Here is a 16799-nt window from a genome sequence, read left to right as displayed (position 1 = left end):
ATGCCAGCCTAGAAATACCAAAGTGCCTTTTCTAATCCCTCCTTCCTGCACCTAGCCCGTAGCCCTGCAGCTTACAGCATTTAAGGTGTTGATCCAGGTACTTTTTAAAAAGGTTTGGGGTTTTTGTCTCCACTACCAACTCAAGCAGCGAATTCCAGATACCCACCACCATCTGCGTAAAAAAGTTCTACCTCATCTACTCTCTACACCTACTGCCACTTATCTTAGAAACGTAGAAGCAGGAGTAGGCCATTCAGCTCTTCAAGCCTGCTCCACCAATCATTTTGTTCATGGCTGATTATCAAATTCAATATCCTGATCACCCCTTCCCCCCCATCCCTTGATCCTTTTAGTCCCCAGAGCTATATCTAATTTCTTCTTGAAATCAGAAAATGTTTTGGCTTCAACTGCATTCTGTGGTAGTGAATTCCACACATTCACCGCCCTCTGGGTGAGAAAAATTTCTCCTCACCTCAGTTCTAAAAGGTTTACTCCTTATCCTCAAACTATGACCTCAAGTTCTGGACCATCAGGAACATTCTTTCTGAATCTACACTGTCTAACCCTGTTAGAATTTTATAAGTTTCTAAGTCTTGAATCTATGTCCCCAGGCTCTAGATAATACTCCTCTTGGAGTATCAGTCAGGGCCTTAGTCTCCCCAGTATTCTTTTCAGTGAACATTAAACGAAATGGAAACACCATTTCCATAAATGCCTCACTCCGTATTACAACTCCTGACTTCCCACCTCCCAATCCCTCCTCAGCAAACCTCCTTAAAAATAAACAGAATGAAAGCCATAAAATAATTACAAATGAAGTCTGGATGTGACAAGTAGCCGGAATGATATAAGACACGCAGACTCCCACGGTGAAATATGACATTCAAACAGCTCCCCAGAGTGGAAACACTCGCCATCTCCATGACAAAGAGACAACATTTCAGTTCTAACCTCCTAACAATGGCTGAACGTTCCAACATCGCCAGGTTAGCCTGACTTTCCATCAACCCACCTCTGCTAACCCATGCTTTGGTGTCACAACACTCTGCACCCTTCCCTCTCCTTTTGTATGAACGGTGTGCTTTGTCTGTATAACGCGCAAGAAACAATACTTTTCACTGTATGCCAATAGATGTGACAATAATAAATCAAATCTAATCAAATGTCTGGAGTTCATTCAGTGACCAAGCCCCAGATCAATTATGGAGTGGGTTCACTTGCCTTAATGCCAACTTGCTGACCACCAAGGGCTAAATTAACCCAACCCATCATTCACATTACTTGCAAACCAAAGAACAGAGAGGCGTTGACTGACACCCCAGCACAAGCGCAATAATGTTTAGCAATTAACTGTTTGGAGGGTGTGGAGTAATTTAGTTCAGTCCTTTGTGCTGGTTTCATTCTCTCTAACACAAAGCTGAACTCCCCATGTTACAGAGAGACACGGGCATTATGGCAAATCTTCTTGGTGTGTCAGCACTGGCACTCTGTTTGGGGGGCAGTCATGCCCATTGTGTTCTTCCCCCACTCCCCACACACACACACACACACACACACACACACAGACCTCTATCCACACAGAGACCTCTGTCTGACCCTGGCAATGATTCCTGCACCATATCCCCAAATTAATACAATCCTGCTGGAATACACCTCAGAAAACAGTCCCTTGAAACTGTATTAAATCAGGTTTCATTGGAAGTTAACAGCACCAAGTGTGTCTCCGGGGATGACCAGAGACACACTTAGGGTCCAAATGAGTTCACAATCACTGGAAAGAAACATATCCCGAAAAATTTGCCATTCCAAGTAAGTAAGCAGCCGGAGGAAAATGCGTTCATATCACAACTCCAAATGTTATTAATTTTGCAAAAAATGATCTCACTTCAGTTGAAGCCATTGAGCGACCACAGCCACCGCGTTAAGAGTGAGAGCATCCTTGGAAAAGCAGATTGCTGCTAAGCGCTGGCATCTGTTACCTTTGCCAAGAACTCCAGCCCAGCCCTGGCTTCTCGAGTGCCACCGGTAAACTTGTCGAGAAATAGCGAGCCTGACTTTAATTGGCAGCCTGGCAAGTTAAGGTGGTCCACCGCTGGCTTACCTTTGAAACTGAGATAGACGCGGGGGGCATTCTGCAGATGAGTCCTGGCACCGCCACACCACAGGGAGAGCACCAGGAACCAGGTGGGCAGGAGGCGATCCATGGCAACCAAACGCCAGCCGATTTACAAAGGAACGGGAGCTTTCAGACCTGCATCAGGTACAAAGGGACGCACACACACAAAAAAAACATAATCTCTCATCAGTTGAGTGGTTAGGCAAACAGCTCCGTAGTGATTAAATCCAGTTTTTTTTGTGTGTGGGTTTGTAGATAGGAGAGAGTCTGAGTACCATAGTAACTTTAATATCAGCGCAGGGTGAAATGAGACATCAAGCAAGGTGTTCTGGAGTGGAGGGGGGGGGGGGGGGGTGGCGGGGAGGCGAGGGGGTGGGAGGAGAGGGAGGGAATGGTGCTGTTAGTTAGAGAACAGAAATCCCCATTAAAAGGCAGGCCAGTCAGCAAGCAGCGTGAAAACAGTTATCAACGCAATAATTAATCATTGTTTGAAACATTAGCTCCAGTGAATTCAAATAATCCCTTTGAGTACATTAAGCAGATTTCGACTCCCCTACGAAAATAAACACTTGTTACTGCTACGAATGATTCCCTTTCCACATTTTATATATATATATATATTCCGCCAGTGCTCCCTCCACTAACAAAGCTGTACTGTCAGTCTGTGAATTCCTACTTTGCAAAAAAAGTAATAATATTTCTAGCAGATGTTCAGCTCCTTTGAAGGTGCGACACTGGAGAAGCTACAGGGACAGCTGAGAAAAGGGGACAGATAGATACACTGCTCGGGAGCCTCGATGGTGAGGTTCCACTTCACCCTCCCAAGTGTTATCATCTTAAGCACATATCCAGTGATTCTCACAACTCGAAGACCATGAGCTTTTCTCGCTTTTATATAAATTTCCCCGTACGGCAGAGACGCTACCTCCAATAATTCAATTCAGTGAGGATTCCAATCCTTGGACCTTCGAGTTTTCTGTTTAGCACGGACTACAAGAATATTTCCACTAACGTGCCTCTACAGACGGCACAGAGAGAGTGAGCAACAGCTCCAAATGTGAAGGCATTTGCCCACTCTGAAACTTGGGCTGATCTCTGCACAGGGAGGGTGACTGAGGAGTGTTTCTCTGCCGGAATTCAATAGAAATTCGGGGAGGTGCAAGTGAGGACTGAGAACTCGATTAACCTCTGTGACCACCGAGAAAACAGGACCACCCTCCCGACCGAGACAGTGCAGATATACAGGCAACAGTCAATTGACTGGTACTTCAAGCAAATGAACTACAATTTTCAATCACGTATACGTATATAAATTACAGAAATGCGAGACACACACACATCTACAGAAATTCACTGACACACTTATTGTAATAGTGACACACACTGAAATATGCCGACACATTTACTGAAATACAGTGACACACGCACTTACCGAAATAGTGACACACACACACACACACTTACAGAACGTCAGTCACACACTTACTGAAATTCACTGACACACTTACGGAAATAGTTTGAGATGCGCTGAAACGTAACCACACACAGAAGCACACAGGTATCACAGTCACAGAAAGACACTGATACACACATCCGCAGAAAGACACTGACACATATACACACACTCAGAAATACACTGATACACGCCCACAGAAACACACTGACACTCACAGAAACACACAGGTGTCACAGTCACAGAAAGACACTGACACACACACACATCCACAGAAAGACACACACTCAGAAATACAATGATACAAGCCCACAGAAACATTAATACTCTCAGAAACACATTGATACTCACAGAAACACATTGATACTCAGAAACACACAGGCAGACACAATCTCAGGAACACATTGATACTCACAGAAACATACAGGCAGGCACACATAGAAACACATTAATACTCAGAAATACACAGGCAGAGACATTCACAGAACCACATTGATACTCACAGAAATACATTGATACTCAGAAACACAGGCAGACACAATCTCAGAAACACATTCATACTTAGAAACAGACAGGCAGACACACGTAGAAACACATTGATGCTCATCGAAATACACAGGCAGAGACATTCACAGAACCACACTGATACTCACAGAAACACATTGATACTCCAGAAACACACAAGCAGACACACACACAGAAACACGAAAACACACAGCCAGCATAATAATGAGAATGTGTTTGCTGTTCAACTCCAAAACACAGCCGAACACTCAAGCCAAGCCGACATTCGATTCCAAATTAATAGGCGACCCAGATTTGACAAATACAATTCATTGTTCAGGCATTGGCTCAAATTCAGAATAAAATTAAACGCCCGGGGTTGGGGGGGCGGGGGGTGTCAAAACTGATTTATTTAGTGAATCAAATTTGATTTGGAGTTTTAATTCGTGACTCGATGCAAAGAAAAAGGAGTGTCGAGATCCCATTGTTAAAAATCTAAGAGAAAAGCTACAAATAAAACAGGAAGCTATCTGGAAATCATTGACCAGGGCACACACTTGGACTGATGGAAGACTTTATCATACAGGATACGGATTGAGGATAAGTCTGTACAATCCCAAAATGGATCGGGGTCTGTTTTATGCAGGTCCATAATGTAGCATTTCACATCTATTATTACAGCAGAAATCCATTTGAGGAGAGGTATCTTTAACAAGCGATTATTGGTTACACACTCAAATATTGATGGAAAAAAATTCAACAATTGGGTGTTAAAATCTAATCTACAGTCAAACAAAAAATCCCCACGGTATAGTGTGCACTCAGCATGGTTTAATTCCCTGAATTATTTAGGTTTAAACACCCAGTTCCCATTTAGTAGATTTGCACAATTTTTTTTGAAAGCACTCGGGCTTCACAAAACGCACTGGGATGGTGTCAGGAGTGAGTGAAAGATCGCACTAGTTGCAATAACCCCGAGTGCTGGGGGGAGCCTTGGGAGCCGTCCCGCTGTCTAAGCAGTAACAGCGCAAGCAGGTGCTGTTGTGACATGCAGAAGGCGTTGGAATCCAGCTCCCATCTCCTAGCCCTCTGGAGCAGATACCCCGTGGATAAAAAAAAAGCGGAACGTGCCTGCCTCGGCTGGAGAAGGAACAAGAGAGAGAGAGAAAGCTGCCCCAAATGCTTAAAGAACACATTCCTGCCAACTGACTGTCCAATAATCCCCGTGTAGGGAACGTGACTGTCAAACACTCAGGCATCTACCCGCAAATGCCAATGCTTTGCAAACCCTAAAGAGTCTATAACTCTCACCTTGTGTCTCTTCGTTCACAAACACAAACAGAAAATGCTGGAAAATCTCAGCAGGTCTGGCAGCCTCTGCAGGGAGAGAACAGAGACCACGTTTCCCTTGGTCAGAGCTGGCCATCCAACCCGCTTCTTTCCACCCTTAGCCTGCTGCTCCCGGTGATACAGAGCTCCACTGCCTACAACAATCCACTATTCAGCGCACAAAAGAGAGAGACCCCAAATAAAAGAGAATACAAACCGCCCTCTGCAATTGCATCAGTCACACAATAACACAACCACGCTCCCACTTTGAAAATCAAATGAGCATTCCACTCGTATCACTCCCTCACACCCCTGAAAAGCTTTCACTTTATCTCATTTGCACAACTCACACACACACACTTACACTCACACACACACATACTTACGCACACTCGCACACACACACATTCTCACACACACATTCACACTCACACACATTCTCCCACACACATTCACACTCACACACACATTCTCCCACACACATTCACACTCACTCACATTCTCTCTCACACACATACTTACACACTTGCACTCGCACACCCAAACACACATATTCACACTCACACCCGCACACACACACACACACTCACTCACATTTACACACACACTTACACTCACACACACACACACAATCACACATACTCACACTCACACACACGCACTCACACTCACCCACACTCACACACACTTTTACTCACACACACTGACTCACAAACACACACTCAATACGCACACCCAAACACACACTAGCAGTCACACACTCAATCACACACACACACTAGCAGTCACAAACACACACACACTCAAACACACGCGCGCTCACTCACACCCACACACAGACACACAAACACACAGACACACACACAAACACACAGAATCACATACACGGAAGGGAAAAGATTTGGGAGAGTTACCTTTCAGTGGCTAAGCTTGCTTGTCCTGCAGAGGTAACTCTGCAGCGACTGTGGTGCTGAGGAAACTTCCCCCTTCTTTCGGGCAGCAAAAAAAATCAAAAAATCAAATCAAATCAAATAAAATGTCTCAGTAGCAACGGATAGGAAATGTCCCCAAGTTTTATCTCCACTTTCACGGTCTTTGCAGCTTCAGTTGATCCAGAAACATGCTCCAGTCACTGGCTCGCACACTCCAGGGCAAAGCAGCAAGGTAGTTCTGTACCTCTGACAGGTAGACTTACTGTCTGAGCACAGCCCCCACTGCTCCCGGCTTTTAAAAAAGGCTTTCTCAGGTATGCAAATGACAAGTGGCTAAAATCTTGACTTTGAAAGAAAAGGGGGTGTTTCTCTCTGTGTGAGTCTCTCTCTCTCTAACTGTCTCTCTCAACTCGCCGCTCCTGTCTGTTCACGGTGCAGCATTGAGGAACATGTCAGGTGGCGAGGAATCCACAGACGTTTGCATAAATCCATCCTACAGAACAAAGTTGTGCGCTGGAATGCTCGCTGGTGCCATCTCTGGGCAACTGGCGCTAGCTGCAAGCCGTCCTTTCCTGGGCTGGATGAAGCTCCAATGCAGAGAGAGAGAGAGGGAGAGAGAAAACTGCTAATTAACCCTTGGGTTGCAGCGGGATCTCAAAATCTCTGTCACCCTCCCTGGACGTGGCAGAGTCTGCAGCGAGAGAGGGGGATTGGGGAGTGGGGGAATCAAGGCAGATACAGGATATTAATGGGGGCACGGGGTGGGGGGGAGTTGTTGTGGGAAACAGTTAGAACAAAAGCACTGAGTCTGAGCTTTGTCTCCCACTGAGATCTGTAGCTGGGGTGGAATAACTCGCCTCTGGATAACTCTGGTTCTGTGATGTAATGGTGAGCACTCTGGACTCTGAATCCAGCAAGCCCCCCAGTTCAAATCTCAGTGGAGCCTTTCATTTGGGGTGGCACAGTGGTTAGCACTGCTGCCTCACAGTAAAAAGTCTGACAACACCAGGTTTTAGTCCAACCGATGTAGTAGTCCACATCATGACTACTATCGGCCTCACAGTGCCATGGACCCCGGGCTCGATTCCCGGCTTGAGTCACTGTCTGTGCAGAGTTTGCACGTTCTCCCCGTGTCTGCGTGGGTTTCCTCTGGCTGCTCCGGTTTCCCCTCACAGTCCGAAAGGCGTGCTGGTTAGATGCATTGACCATGCTTAATTCTCCCTCAGTGTACCTGAACAGGCGCCAGAGTGTGGCAACTAGAGGATTTTCACAGTAATTTCATTGCAGTGTGAATGTAAACCTACTGATAAATGAATAAACTTTAACAATCAATTCTCCAGATTCCCTGAAGAAAAGTCAAGACATCAGAACAAGAATTCAAGAATAGCTTCTTTCCTGCTGCCAACAAACTTTTGAATGAACCTACCTTGCACTAATTTGATCTTTTTCCACACCCTAGCTGTGATGGTAACACTACATTCTGCACCTCTCATTTCCTTCTGTATGAATGTTATGCTTTGTCTGCACAGCGTGCAACAAACAGTACTCTTCACTGTACAATAATACATATGAGAATAATAAATCAAATCAAATCAATAGTGGAAGACAATCCCTTTGTAAATCTTTACATAGCAGACATAGAGAGGGAACCAGTATGAGACAATCCACATTCATGCATACAGAACATGGTGCCTCAGTAACTATAAGGAGATCAATATCTTTTATGTTCTCTCTTACTTCACCCAACCTTCTGCTATCTATTCATTCTGGAGATGTGAGCACCCTGGTAAGGGAAGCACTTGTTGTCCATCTCTAATTGCTCTTGCGAAGGTGATGATGAACCTCTGCAGTCCATTTGCTATAGGTACTCCCAAAGTGCTATAGCATTTCAGGACTTTGACCCAGCGACAGCAAAGGAATGGTGATATAGTTCCAAATCAGAACGGTGAGTGGCTTGGAGGGAACTTGTTCCAATAGGCCTTTGCTCTTGGGACCTGGGTTCGAATCCCATGAGAGCAGGTAGTGGAATTTGAATTCAACAAAAAATATCTGATGACCATGAAACCATTGTTGATTGTTGGAAAAAACCCATCTGGTTCATTTACATCCTTTAGGGAAGGAAATCTGCTGACCTTACCTGATCTGGCCTACATGTGACTCCAGAGCCACAGCAACGTGGTTGATTCTCAACTGCCTCTGAAATGGCCTAGCCAAGAGCAACTAGGGATGGGCAATGAATACTGACCAGCCAGTGACACCCATGTCCAATGAATGAATAAAGAAATGATGGTAGAATTTGTGAGTTTGGAAGGTGCTGTCGAAGGAAGTTTGGTAGCTTGTTGCAGTCCATCTTGTAAATAATACACTGTGTTGCCAACGGGTAGTGAAGGGATTGAATGGTAAATGAATGAATGTGATGGTTGAGGTGCTGAGGTGTTGCAGCACATGACACAGATTGCTTCAATATCTGAGGAGTTGTGAACATTGTGTGATGATCAGTGAACACCTCCACTTCTAATGTTATGATGGGAGAAAGGTCATTGATGAAGCAGCTGAAGATGGTTGGATCTCGAACACTGCCCTGAGGAACTCCTGCAGTGATGTCCTGAGTTAGAAGATTAATCTCCAACAACTACAACCGTCTTTTTGTGCCAGGCATGACTCCAACCAATGGAGAACTTGCCCCCGATTCCTGTTGACTCCAGCTTTGCCTGGGCTCCTTGATACCACACTTGGTCAAATGCCGCCTCAATATGAAGAGCGGTCACTCTCACCATCTCTTGAATTCAGCTCTTTTGCCCAGGTTTTGATCAGGGCTGTAATGAGGGGTAGGAACTGAGTGGTCCCAGTGGAACCCAAACTAAATGTCAGTGAGCAGGTCACTGTCGAGAAGTGATTTGATTTGATTTATTATTGTCACGTGTATTAGTATACAGTGAAAAGTATTGTTTCTTGTCCATTACACAGATAAAGCATACCGTTCACAGGGAAGGAAAGGAGAGAATGCAGAATGTGTGTTACAGTCAGAGCTAGGGTGTAGAGAAAGATCAACTTAATGCAAGATAGTTCCACTCAAAAGTCTGCTGACAGCAGGGAAGAAGCTGTTCTTGAGTCGGTTGGTACATGACCTCAGACTTTTGTATCTTTTTTCTGACGGAAGAAGTTGGAAGAGAGAATGTCTGGTGGGAGTTTGCGCATTCTCCCCGTGCTTGCGTGGGTTTTCTCCGGGTGCTCTGGTTTCCTCCCACACCCCAAAGATGTGCTGTTAGGCTGATTGGCGGGAATAAATTGTCCCTAAATCAGTTTCCCTCAATCTGGATGGCCATAAAACATTAGATAGGGGTCTTGGGTAGAGAGGTGGACTCGTGGTGTTGAGATGGCGGCGTGGGCCGAAGGGCCTGTTTCCCAGGCTGATTTTTTGTTCTTTGTCCCTGGGATCCTTGATTATGTTGGCTGCTCTGTCGAGGCAGCGGGAAGTATGGACAGAGTCAATGGATGGGAGGCTGGTTTGCGTGGTGGATTGGGCTACATTCACGACCTTTTGTTGTTTCTTGTGGTCTTGGGCAGAGCAGGAATCTGTGAATGCAGAATTCCCAGCCTCTCACCGACCGACTGGTAAAGGTGAAATGATTGCATTTACATGGCGCCTTACATCAATCTCAGGAGTTCTCAGAGATCTATGCAGCACTTTAGTGATGTGGAGATGAAGAAAGCTCCCACAGACACCAGCGACAAGACCGGATTTTCCATTTTAACGATTTGTTCGAGAGTTGAATATTGACCTGGGCACAGTGTGAACAAGCTCCAGTCTTGAATATAAAAGTAGGGAGGTCTTGCTGCAGCTGTATAGGGCATTGGTGAGGCCGCAGCTGGAGTACTGTGTGCAGTTTTGGGCGCCGCACCTGCGCAAGGATATTTTGGCCTTGGAGGGAGTGCAGAGGAGGTTTACTAGGCTGATACCGGAGTTGAGGGGGTTGAGCTATGAGGAGAGGCTGAATAAACTAGGCTTGTACTCGTTAGAGTTTAGAAGAATGAGGGGAGATCTCATTGAGACGTATAAGATGATGAATGGGATGGATAGGATAGAGGTGGAAAGACTCTTCCCGCTCAAAAAAGACAGTAGGACTAGGGGGCATAGCCTCAAGATAAAGGGGGGGCGGTTCAGAACGGAGTTGAGGAGGAACTTCTTCACTCAAAGGGTGGTGAATCTCTGGAATTCTCTGCCCGTTGAAGTGGTGGAGGCTGCCTCGCTAAATATTTTTAAGAAGCGGGTTGATGGGTTTTTGATAAGAGAGGGGATTAAGGGTTATGGGGAGAGGGCGGGAAAGTGGAACTGAGCCACGACAGATCAGCCATGATCTTATTGAATGGCGGGGCAGGCTCGAAGGGCCAGATGGCCTACTCCTGCTCCTATTTCTTATGTTCTTATGTTCTTATGTTCTTCCAAATAACGCCAGGGGAGTCTATACATCCAGAAGGTGAGGGGAGAAGGGGGCCTCACTTCAGCGCTTCATCTGAAAGATGGATTGAATTTTCAGCCTGGATTACTTGTTTAATTCTGTTCAGAGAGTTGTCCTTTCTCTTTGTCAAATGTTGAGGGATTTGCTGTTTTTCTCTAGAATTTCCTCTTCTTGTTTCATGCCAGTTTCCTTTCTCTCTGCTCACCTCTACATTTCAGGTTTTGTTGAAATTCATCTCTCCTGCTCATCTAAACTCTCATTCAGTTCCTGAGGCCGCTGGAGCAGGTTTTGATTTGATTTATTATTGTCACATATATTAGTATGCAGTCAAAAGTATTGTTTCTTGTGTGCTGTATAGACAAAGCATACCGTTCATAGAGAAGGAAAGGAGGGGCTGCAGAATGCAGTGTCATAGCTAGGGTGTAGAGAAAGATCAACTTAATACGAGATAGGTCCGTTCAAAAGTCTGATGGCAGCAGGGAAGAAGCTGTTCTTGAGTTGGCTGGTATATGACCTCAGACTTTTGTATTTTTTCTCCCGACGGAAGAAGGTGGAAGCGAGTATGTCCGGGGTGCTTAGTTATGCTGGTTGCTTTGCACAAGTGCTTGAATGTTCTGGCAGCACATTTCTGTCCCAATTGGAGTGCCGTCTTTAAATGCAATGGTGTCATAAATAGTGAACCAGCCCCATTCAGATTAAGAACATAAGAACATAAGAACATAAGAACATAAGAAATAGGAGCAGGAGTAGGCCATCTAGCCCTTCGAGCCTGCCCCGCCATTCAATAAGATCATGGCTGATCTGTTGTGGCTCAGTTCCACTTTCCCGCCCTCTCCCCATAACCCTTAATCCCCTCTCTTATCAAGAACCCATCAACCCGCTTCTTAAAAATATTTAGCGAGGCAGCCTCCACCACTTCAACGGGCAGAGAATTCCAGAGATTCACCACCCTTTGAGTGAAGAAGTTCCTCCTCAACTCCGTTCTAAACCGCCTCCCCTTTATCTTGAGGCTGTGCCCCCTAGTCCTACTGTCTTTTTTGAGCGGGAAGAGTCTTTCCACCTCTATCCTATCCATCCCATTCATCATCTTATACGTCTCAATGAGATCTCCCCTCATTCTTCTAAACTCTAACGAGTACAAGCCTAGTTTATTCAGCCTCTCCTCATAGTTCAATCCCCTCAACTCCGGTATCAGCCTAGTAAACCTCCTCTGCACTCCTTCCAGGGCCAAAATATCCTTGCGCAGGTGCGGCGCCCAAAACTGCACACAGTACTCCAGCTGCGGCCTCACCAATGCCCTATACAGCTGCAGCAAGACCTCCCTACTTTTATATTCAATCCCCCTCGCTATGAAGGCCAGCATCCCATTCGCCTTCCTGACCACCTGCTGCACCTGCAAGCTGGGTTTTTGCGACTCATGCACAAGGACCCCGAGGTCCCTCTGCACCGTCGCCTGCTGCAGTTTTTCGCCACGTAAGTAATAGTCCTTCCTACCATTCTTCCTACCAAAGTGGACCACCTCACACTTGCCAACATTAAATTCCATTTGCCATTTCCTGGCCCATTCGCCCAGCCTATCTAGATCCTTCTGCAGACTCTCCACACCCTCCGCACAATTTGCCTTTCCCCCAATCTTGGTGTCATCAGCAAATTTCGACACCCTGCACTCGGTTCCCTCCTCCAGATCATCTATATAAATGGTAAATAGCTAGCCAAAGAAAAAATAACAGCAAATCAACAGTCCATCATTAACCAAAAACACAGGCTGGAATTTTATCCCTACCTGGAATTGGGGCGGGCAAGGCTCGCAAACTGGAATTCTCCCTTGCCTTGGATAGGATTTTACGAGCCTTGCCTGAGTAAGATGGGATCACAGAGAAATGTCCTGTGTGGAGCTTAGAGTGGACTGGTCTGTGATGGCTTTTGCAGTCGAATAGCCTGCCAATCTGGGCTCCAACACGAATAATGGATATTCAGGCAAGGCAGTGCATGATTGGAGGACCCTTGTCTCAGCAAGGTATCAATACGTTTTGGCCAGGGAACATTAATAAAATAAACATAAAGCAAAACATTTGCGTAACCTAAAATCCGCTGCTCGAGGGCTTTTTCATTCTTCTCTGTTTTTCATTACATTTTCTTTTGACAAAACAGAGTGACAGCATCAGAGGTAAAGAAGCTCGGAGCAATTTGTTACTCTGACCTCCTGGAAGAGTTGAATGAAAAGACATGGGGGCCAAATGTTCCTCCGGTATCAGAATGGTAAGAAGGGGCATGTCCCAAAGCATGGTTGCAAGCGCCTTGTGAAATGAGGTTGTGTTAACTGTCCCAGAAGAAAAATAAGAGCCACTCAAAATGCTGCTGATCCTTTACTGTGGTTGAAGCAGCTAAGAAGCCACTTAACAGTGTAAAAATGAAGCTGTAGAGTGTACAGCCTGGGAGAAAAGCAATAATTGGAAAGTGCTCATCTTACAGGCCTGGTTAGTCAAGTGATTTTTTTTCATAATTGGCATTGAGCCATTTCCCTCAACGATTGCGCGTTCAATAGCCACATATTTATATTGTCAAGTGGATTGTTCAGCAAACTGGTGCTAGAAAGCTCCATTATATACAAGGAGGAGGAGAATTTTTGCATTCAGTGGAAATAGGAAGCAGCTGAAAGTGGGGATGCGATGTCACTGAGTCAGGTAGCGCTAGGGATACGTTCCATGGCTGGGAGGTAAGAGCAACAGCAATTTGGATGTAAATCAGGTTTTTAATGCAGAAAATCATTCCAAAGTGCTTCATTGAAGAACAATAAACCAAACAGAACGTCAGTCCACAGTGGTGAAAGTAAGGTAGAGAAGACAATAGATACTGGACAAGTAGCGTAATGTTATGGAAGGACTCAGAGGAGGAGAGTTGGAAATTCTTCTGTTCAAAAGAGAGAATTCAAGAGGTTACAGCCACGCACAGCAACAATGGTCAAGCAAAAAGAAGGTGCAATGAATTTGAGGCCAGATCCAGACAAATGAACAAACAATGGAAGATGATAAAACTGTGTGAAGAAACCATGGAAAATTATACAGCTGTGTGAAGAAACTATGGAAGATTGTACAACTGTGTGAAGAAACTGTGGAAGATTACGCATCTAGGTGAAGAAACTATGGAAGATTATATAACTTTGTGAAGAAATTTTGGAAGATTATACATCTGCATGAAAAATGGTGGAAAATTATACATTTGTGTGACGAAACTCTGGAAGATTATTCAACTGCATGAAGAAACTATGGAGGATTATACAACTGTGTGTAGAAACTATGGAACATTATACAACTGTGTTGAGGAACTATGGAAGATTATACAACTGCCCAGAGAAACTACAGAAAATTATACAACTGTGTGAAGAAAATATGGAAAACCATACAACTCTGTCAAACAACTGTAGAAGATTGTGCAACTCTAGAATTGTCTAGAAACTCTAGACAATTATACAAGTGCGTGAAGAAACTATGGAAGATTATACAACTGCATAGATAAACTCTGGAAGATTATATAATTATGTGAATACACTACACAAGATTATATAACTGTGTGAAGGAACTATGGGAGATTATACAACTGTGTGAGGAAATTATGGAAGATTATTCAACTGTGTGAAGAGACAATAGAAGATTATACAACTGTGTGAAGAAACTATGGAAGATTACACAATTGCATGGCAAAACTTTGGAAGATTATGCATCCGTGAAGAAACTATGGAAGATCATATAACTGTGTAAAGAAACTGTGGAGAGTTATACAACTGTGTGGAGATACTGTGGAAGAATGTACATCTATGTGAAGAAATTATTGAAGATTATACAACTGTGTGAAGAAATTATTGAAGATTATATAACTGTATGGAGCAAGTGTGGAAAATTATACAACTGTGTGAAGGGATAATAGAAAATTATACAACTATGTGATGAGTCGCAAAAACCCAGCTTGCAGGTGCAGCAGGTGGTCAGGAAGGCGAATGGGATGCTGGCCTTCATAGCGAGGGGGATTGAATATAAAAGTAGGGAGGTCTTGCTGCAGCTGTATAGGGCATTGGTGAGGCCGCAGCTGGAGTACTGTGTGCAGTTTTGGGCGCCGCACCTGCGCAAAGATATTTTGGCCTTGGAGGGAGTGCAGAGGAGGTTTACTAGGCTGATACCGGAGTTGAGGGGGTTGAGCTATGAGGAGAGGCTGAATAAACTAGGCTTGTACTCGTTGGAGTTTAGAAGAATGAGGGGAGATCTCATTGAGACATATAAGATGATGAATGGGATGGATAGGATAGAGGTGGAGAGACTCTTCCCGCTCAAAAAAGACAGTAGGACTAGAGGGCACAGCCCCAAGATAAAGGGGGGACGGTTTAGAACGGAGTTGAGGAGGAACTTCTTCACTCAAAGGGTGGTGAATCTCTGGAATTCTCTGCCCGTTGAAGTGGTGGAGGCTGCCTCGCTAAATATTTTTAAGACGCGGGTTGATGGGTTTTTGATAAGAGAGGGGATTAAGGGTTATGGGGAGAGGGCGGGAAGGTGGAACTGAACCACGACAGATCAGCCATGATCTTATTGAATGGCGGGGCAGGCTCGAAGGGCTAGATGGCCTACTCCTGCTCCTATTTCTTATGTTCTTATGTGAAGAAACAGTGGAAGATTATACAACTGCGTGAAGAAATTATGGAAGATTATTTAACTGTGTGAAGAAATAATGGAAGAGTATACAACTATGTGAAGAAATTCTGGAAAGTTACACAATTGTGTGAAGAAACTATGGAAGAAGATTATACAACGGTGTGAAGAGCCTATGGAGGGTTATACAACTGTGTGAAGAAACTACGGAGGATCATATAACTATATGGAGTAACTGTGGAAAATTATACAACTGTGTGAAGAGACAATAGAAGATTATACAATTGTGTGTAGAAACTATGGAAGATTATACAACTGTGCAAAGAAAGTATGAAAGATTACACAACTGTGTGAAGAAACTATGGAAGATTGACAGCTGCATGAAAAAACTGTGGAAGATTATAAACTGTGTGAAGAAGCTATGAAAGATCATGCAACTGCATGCAGAAATGATGCAAGAGTATACAACGGCGTGAAGAATCTATGGAAGACTATACAACTGCATATAGAAATGATGGAAGGGTATACAATGGCGTGAAGAATCTATGGAAGACTATACAACTGCATATAGAAATGACGGAAGAGTAAACAATGGTGTGAAGAATCTATGGAAGACTATACAACTGAATATCGAAATGATGGAAGATTATGCAACGGTGTGTAGAAACTATGGAAGACTATACAACTGCATGAAGAAACTATACAAGATTATACATTACATGGGGAAACTATGGAAGTTTATACAATGGTGTGAAGAAGTTATGGAAGATTATAGAACTGTGTTCAGATACTATGGAAGGTTGTACAACTGCATGGGGAAACTATGGAAGATTATACAACTGCATGAAGAAACTATGAGTAAATTATACAACTGCATGGAGAATGTATGGAAGATCATACAACTGTGTGAAGGAACCATGGAGGATTATACAACTGTGTGAAAGATTATACAAATGCGTGGATATACTACGGAAGATTATACAACCATATGAAGGAACTATGGAAGATTATATAACTGCATGGAGAAACTATGCAAGATTATACACCTGCATGGAAAAGCTATTGAAGATTATACAATGGTGTGAAGAAACAATGGAAGATCATACAACTGCACGGAGAAACTGCGGTAGATTATACAACTGTGTGAATAAACTATGGGAGATTATACAACTTTGTGAAGAAATTCTGGAAGGTTATACAATAGTGTGAAGAAACTATAGAAGATTATACAACTGCGTGGAGAAGGTATGCAAGATTAAACAACTGTGTAAAGAAACTATGGAAGATTATACAACAGTGTTAACAAATTTTGGAAAATTATACAACTGTGTGAAGAGATTTTGAAAGATTATGCAAATGCATGGAGAA

General features: G+C 44.1%; 1 protein-coding gene across 5 annotated transcripts in view; it reads right to left on the bottom strand.

Moving 5' to 3' along the window:
* The window catches only part of sema3fb (sema domain, immunoglobulin domain (Ig), short basic domain, secreted, (semaphorin) 3Fb), a 258447-nt gene that overhangs the window by 222035 nt on the left and 19613 nt on the right, over positions 1 to 16799 (bottom strand). The window contains exons 1-2 of one of the 5 annotated variants that reach the window (XM_080181449.1): positions 6317 to 6817; positions 2102 to 2251 (exon numbers count right to left, since the gene is read on the bottom strand). In XM_080181449.1, the coding sequence (XP_080037575.1) occupies positions 2102 to 2204 (103 nt within the window). In that variant the 5' untranslated portion in view covers positions 2205 to 2251; positions 6317 to 6817. Of the gene's footprint in view, positions 1 to 2101; positions 2252 to 3041; positions 3152 to 3624; positions 3701 to 5384; positions 5841 to 6316; positions 6818 to 16799 lie in introns of those variants that run through there. The other 4 variants (XM_080181450.1, XM_080181452.1, XM_080181451.1 and 1 more) reach the window with 4 other exon arrangements.

This window comes from Carcharhinus amblyrhynchos, chromosome 3 (genome assembly GCF_965287045.1).
Source record: "Carcharhinus amblyrhynchos chromosome 3, sCarAmb.v2.hapA, whole genome shotgun sequence".
In the NCBI taxonomy this organism is placed as follows: Eukaryota; Metazoa; Chordata; class Chondrichthyes; order Carcharhiniformes; family Carcharhinidae; genus Carcharhinus; species Carcharhinus amblyrhynchos.
The sequence above is the reverse complement of the archived record's forward strand: the minus strand, read 5'-3'. Positions and strand labels throughout refer to the sequence as shown.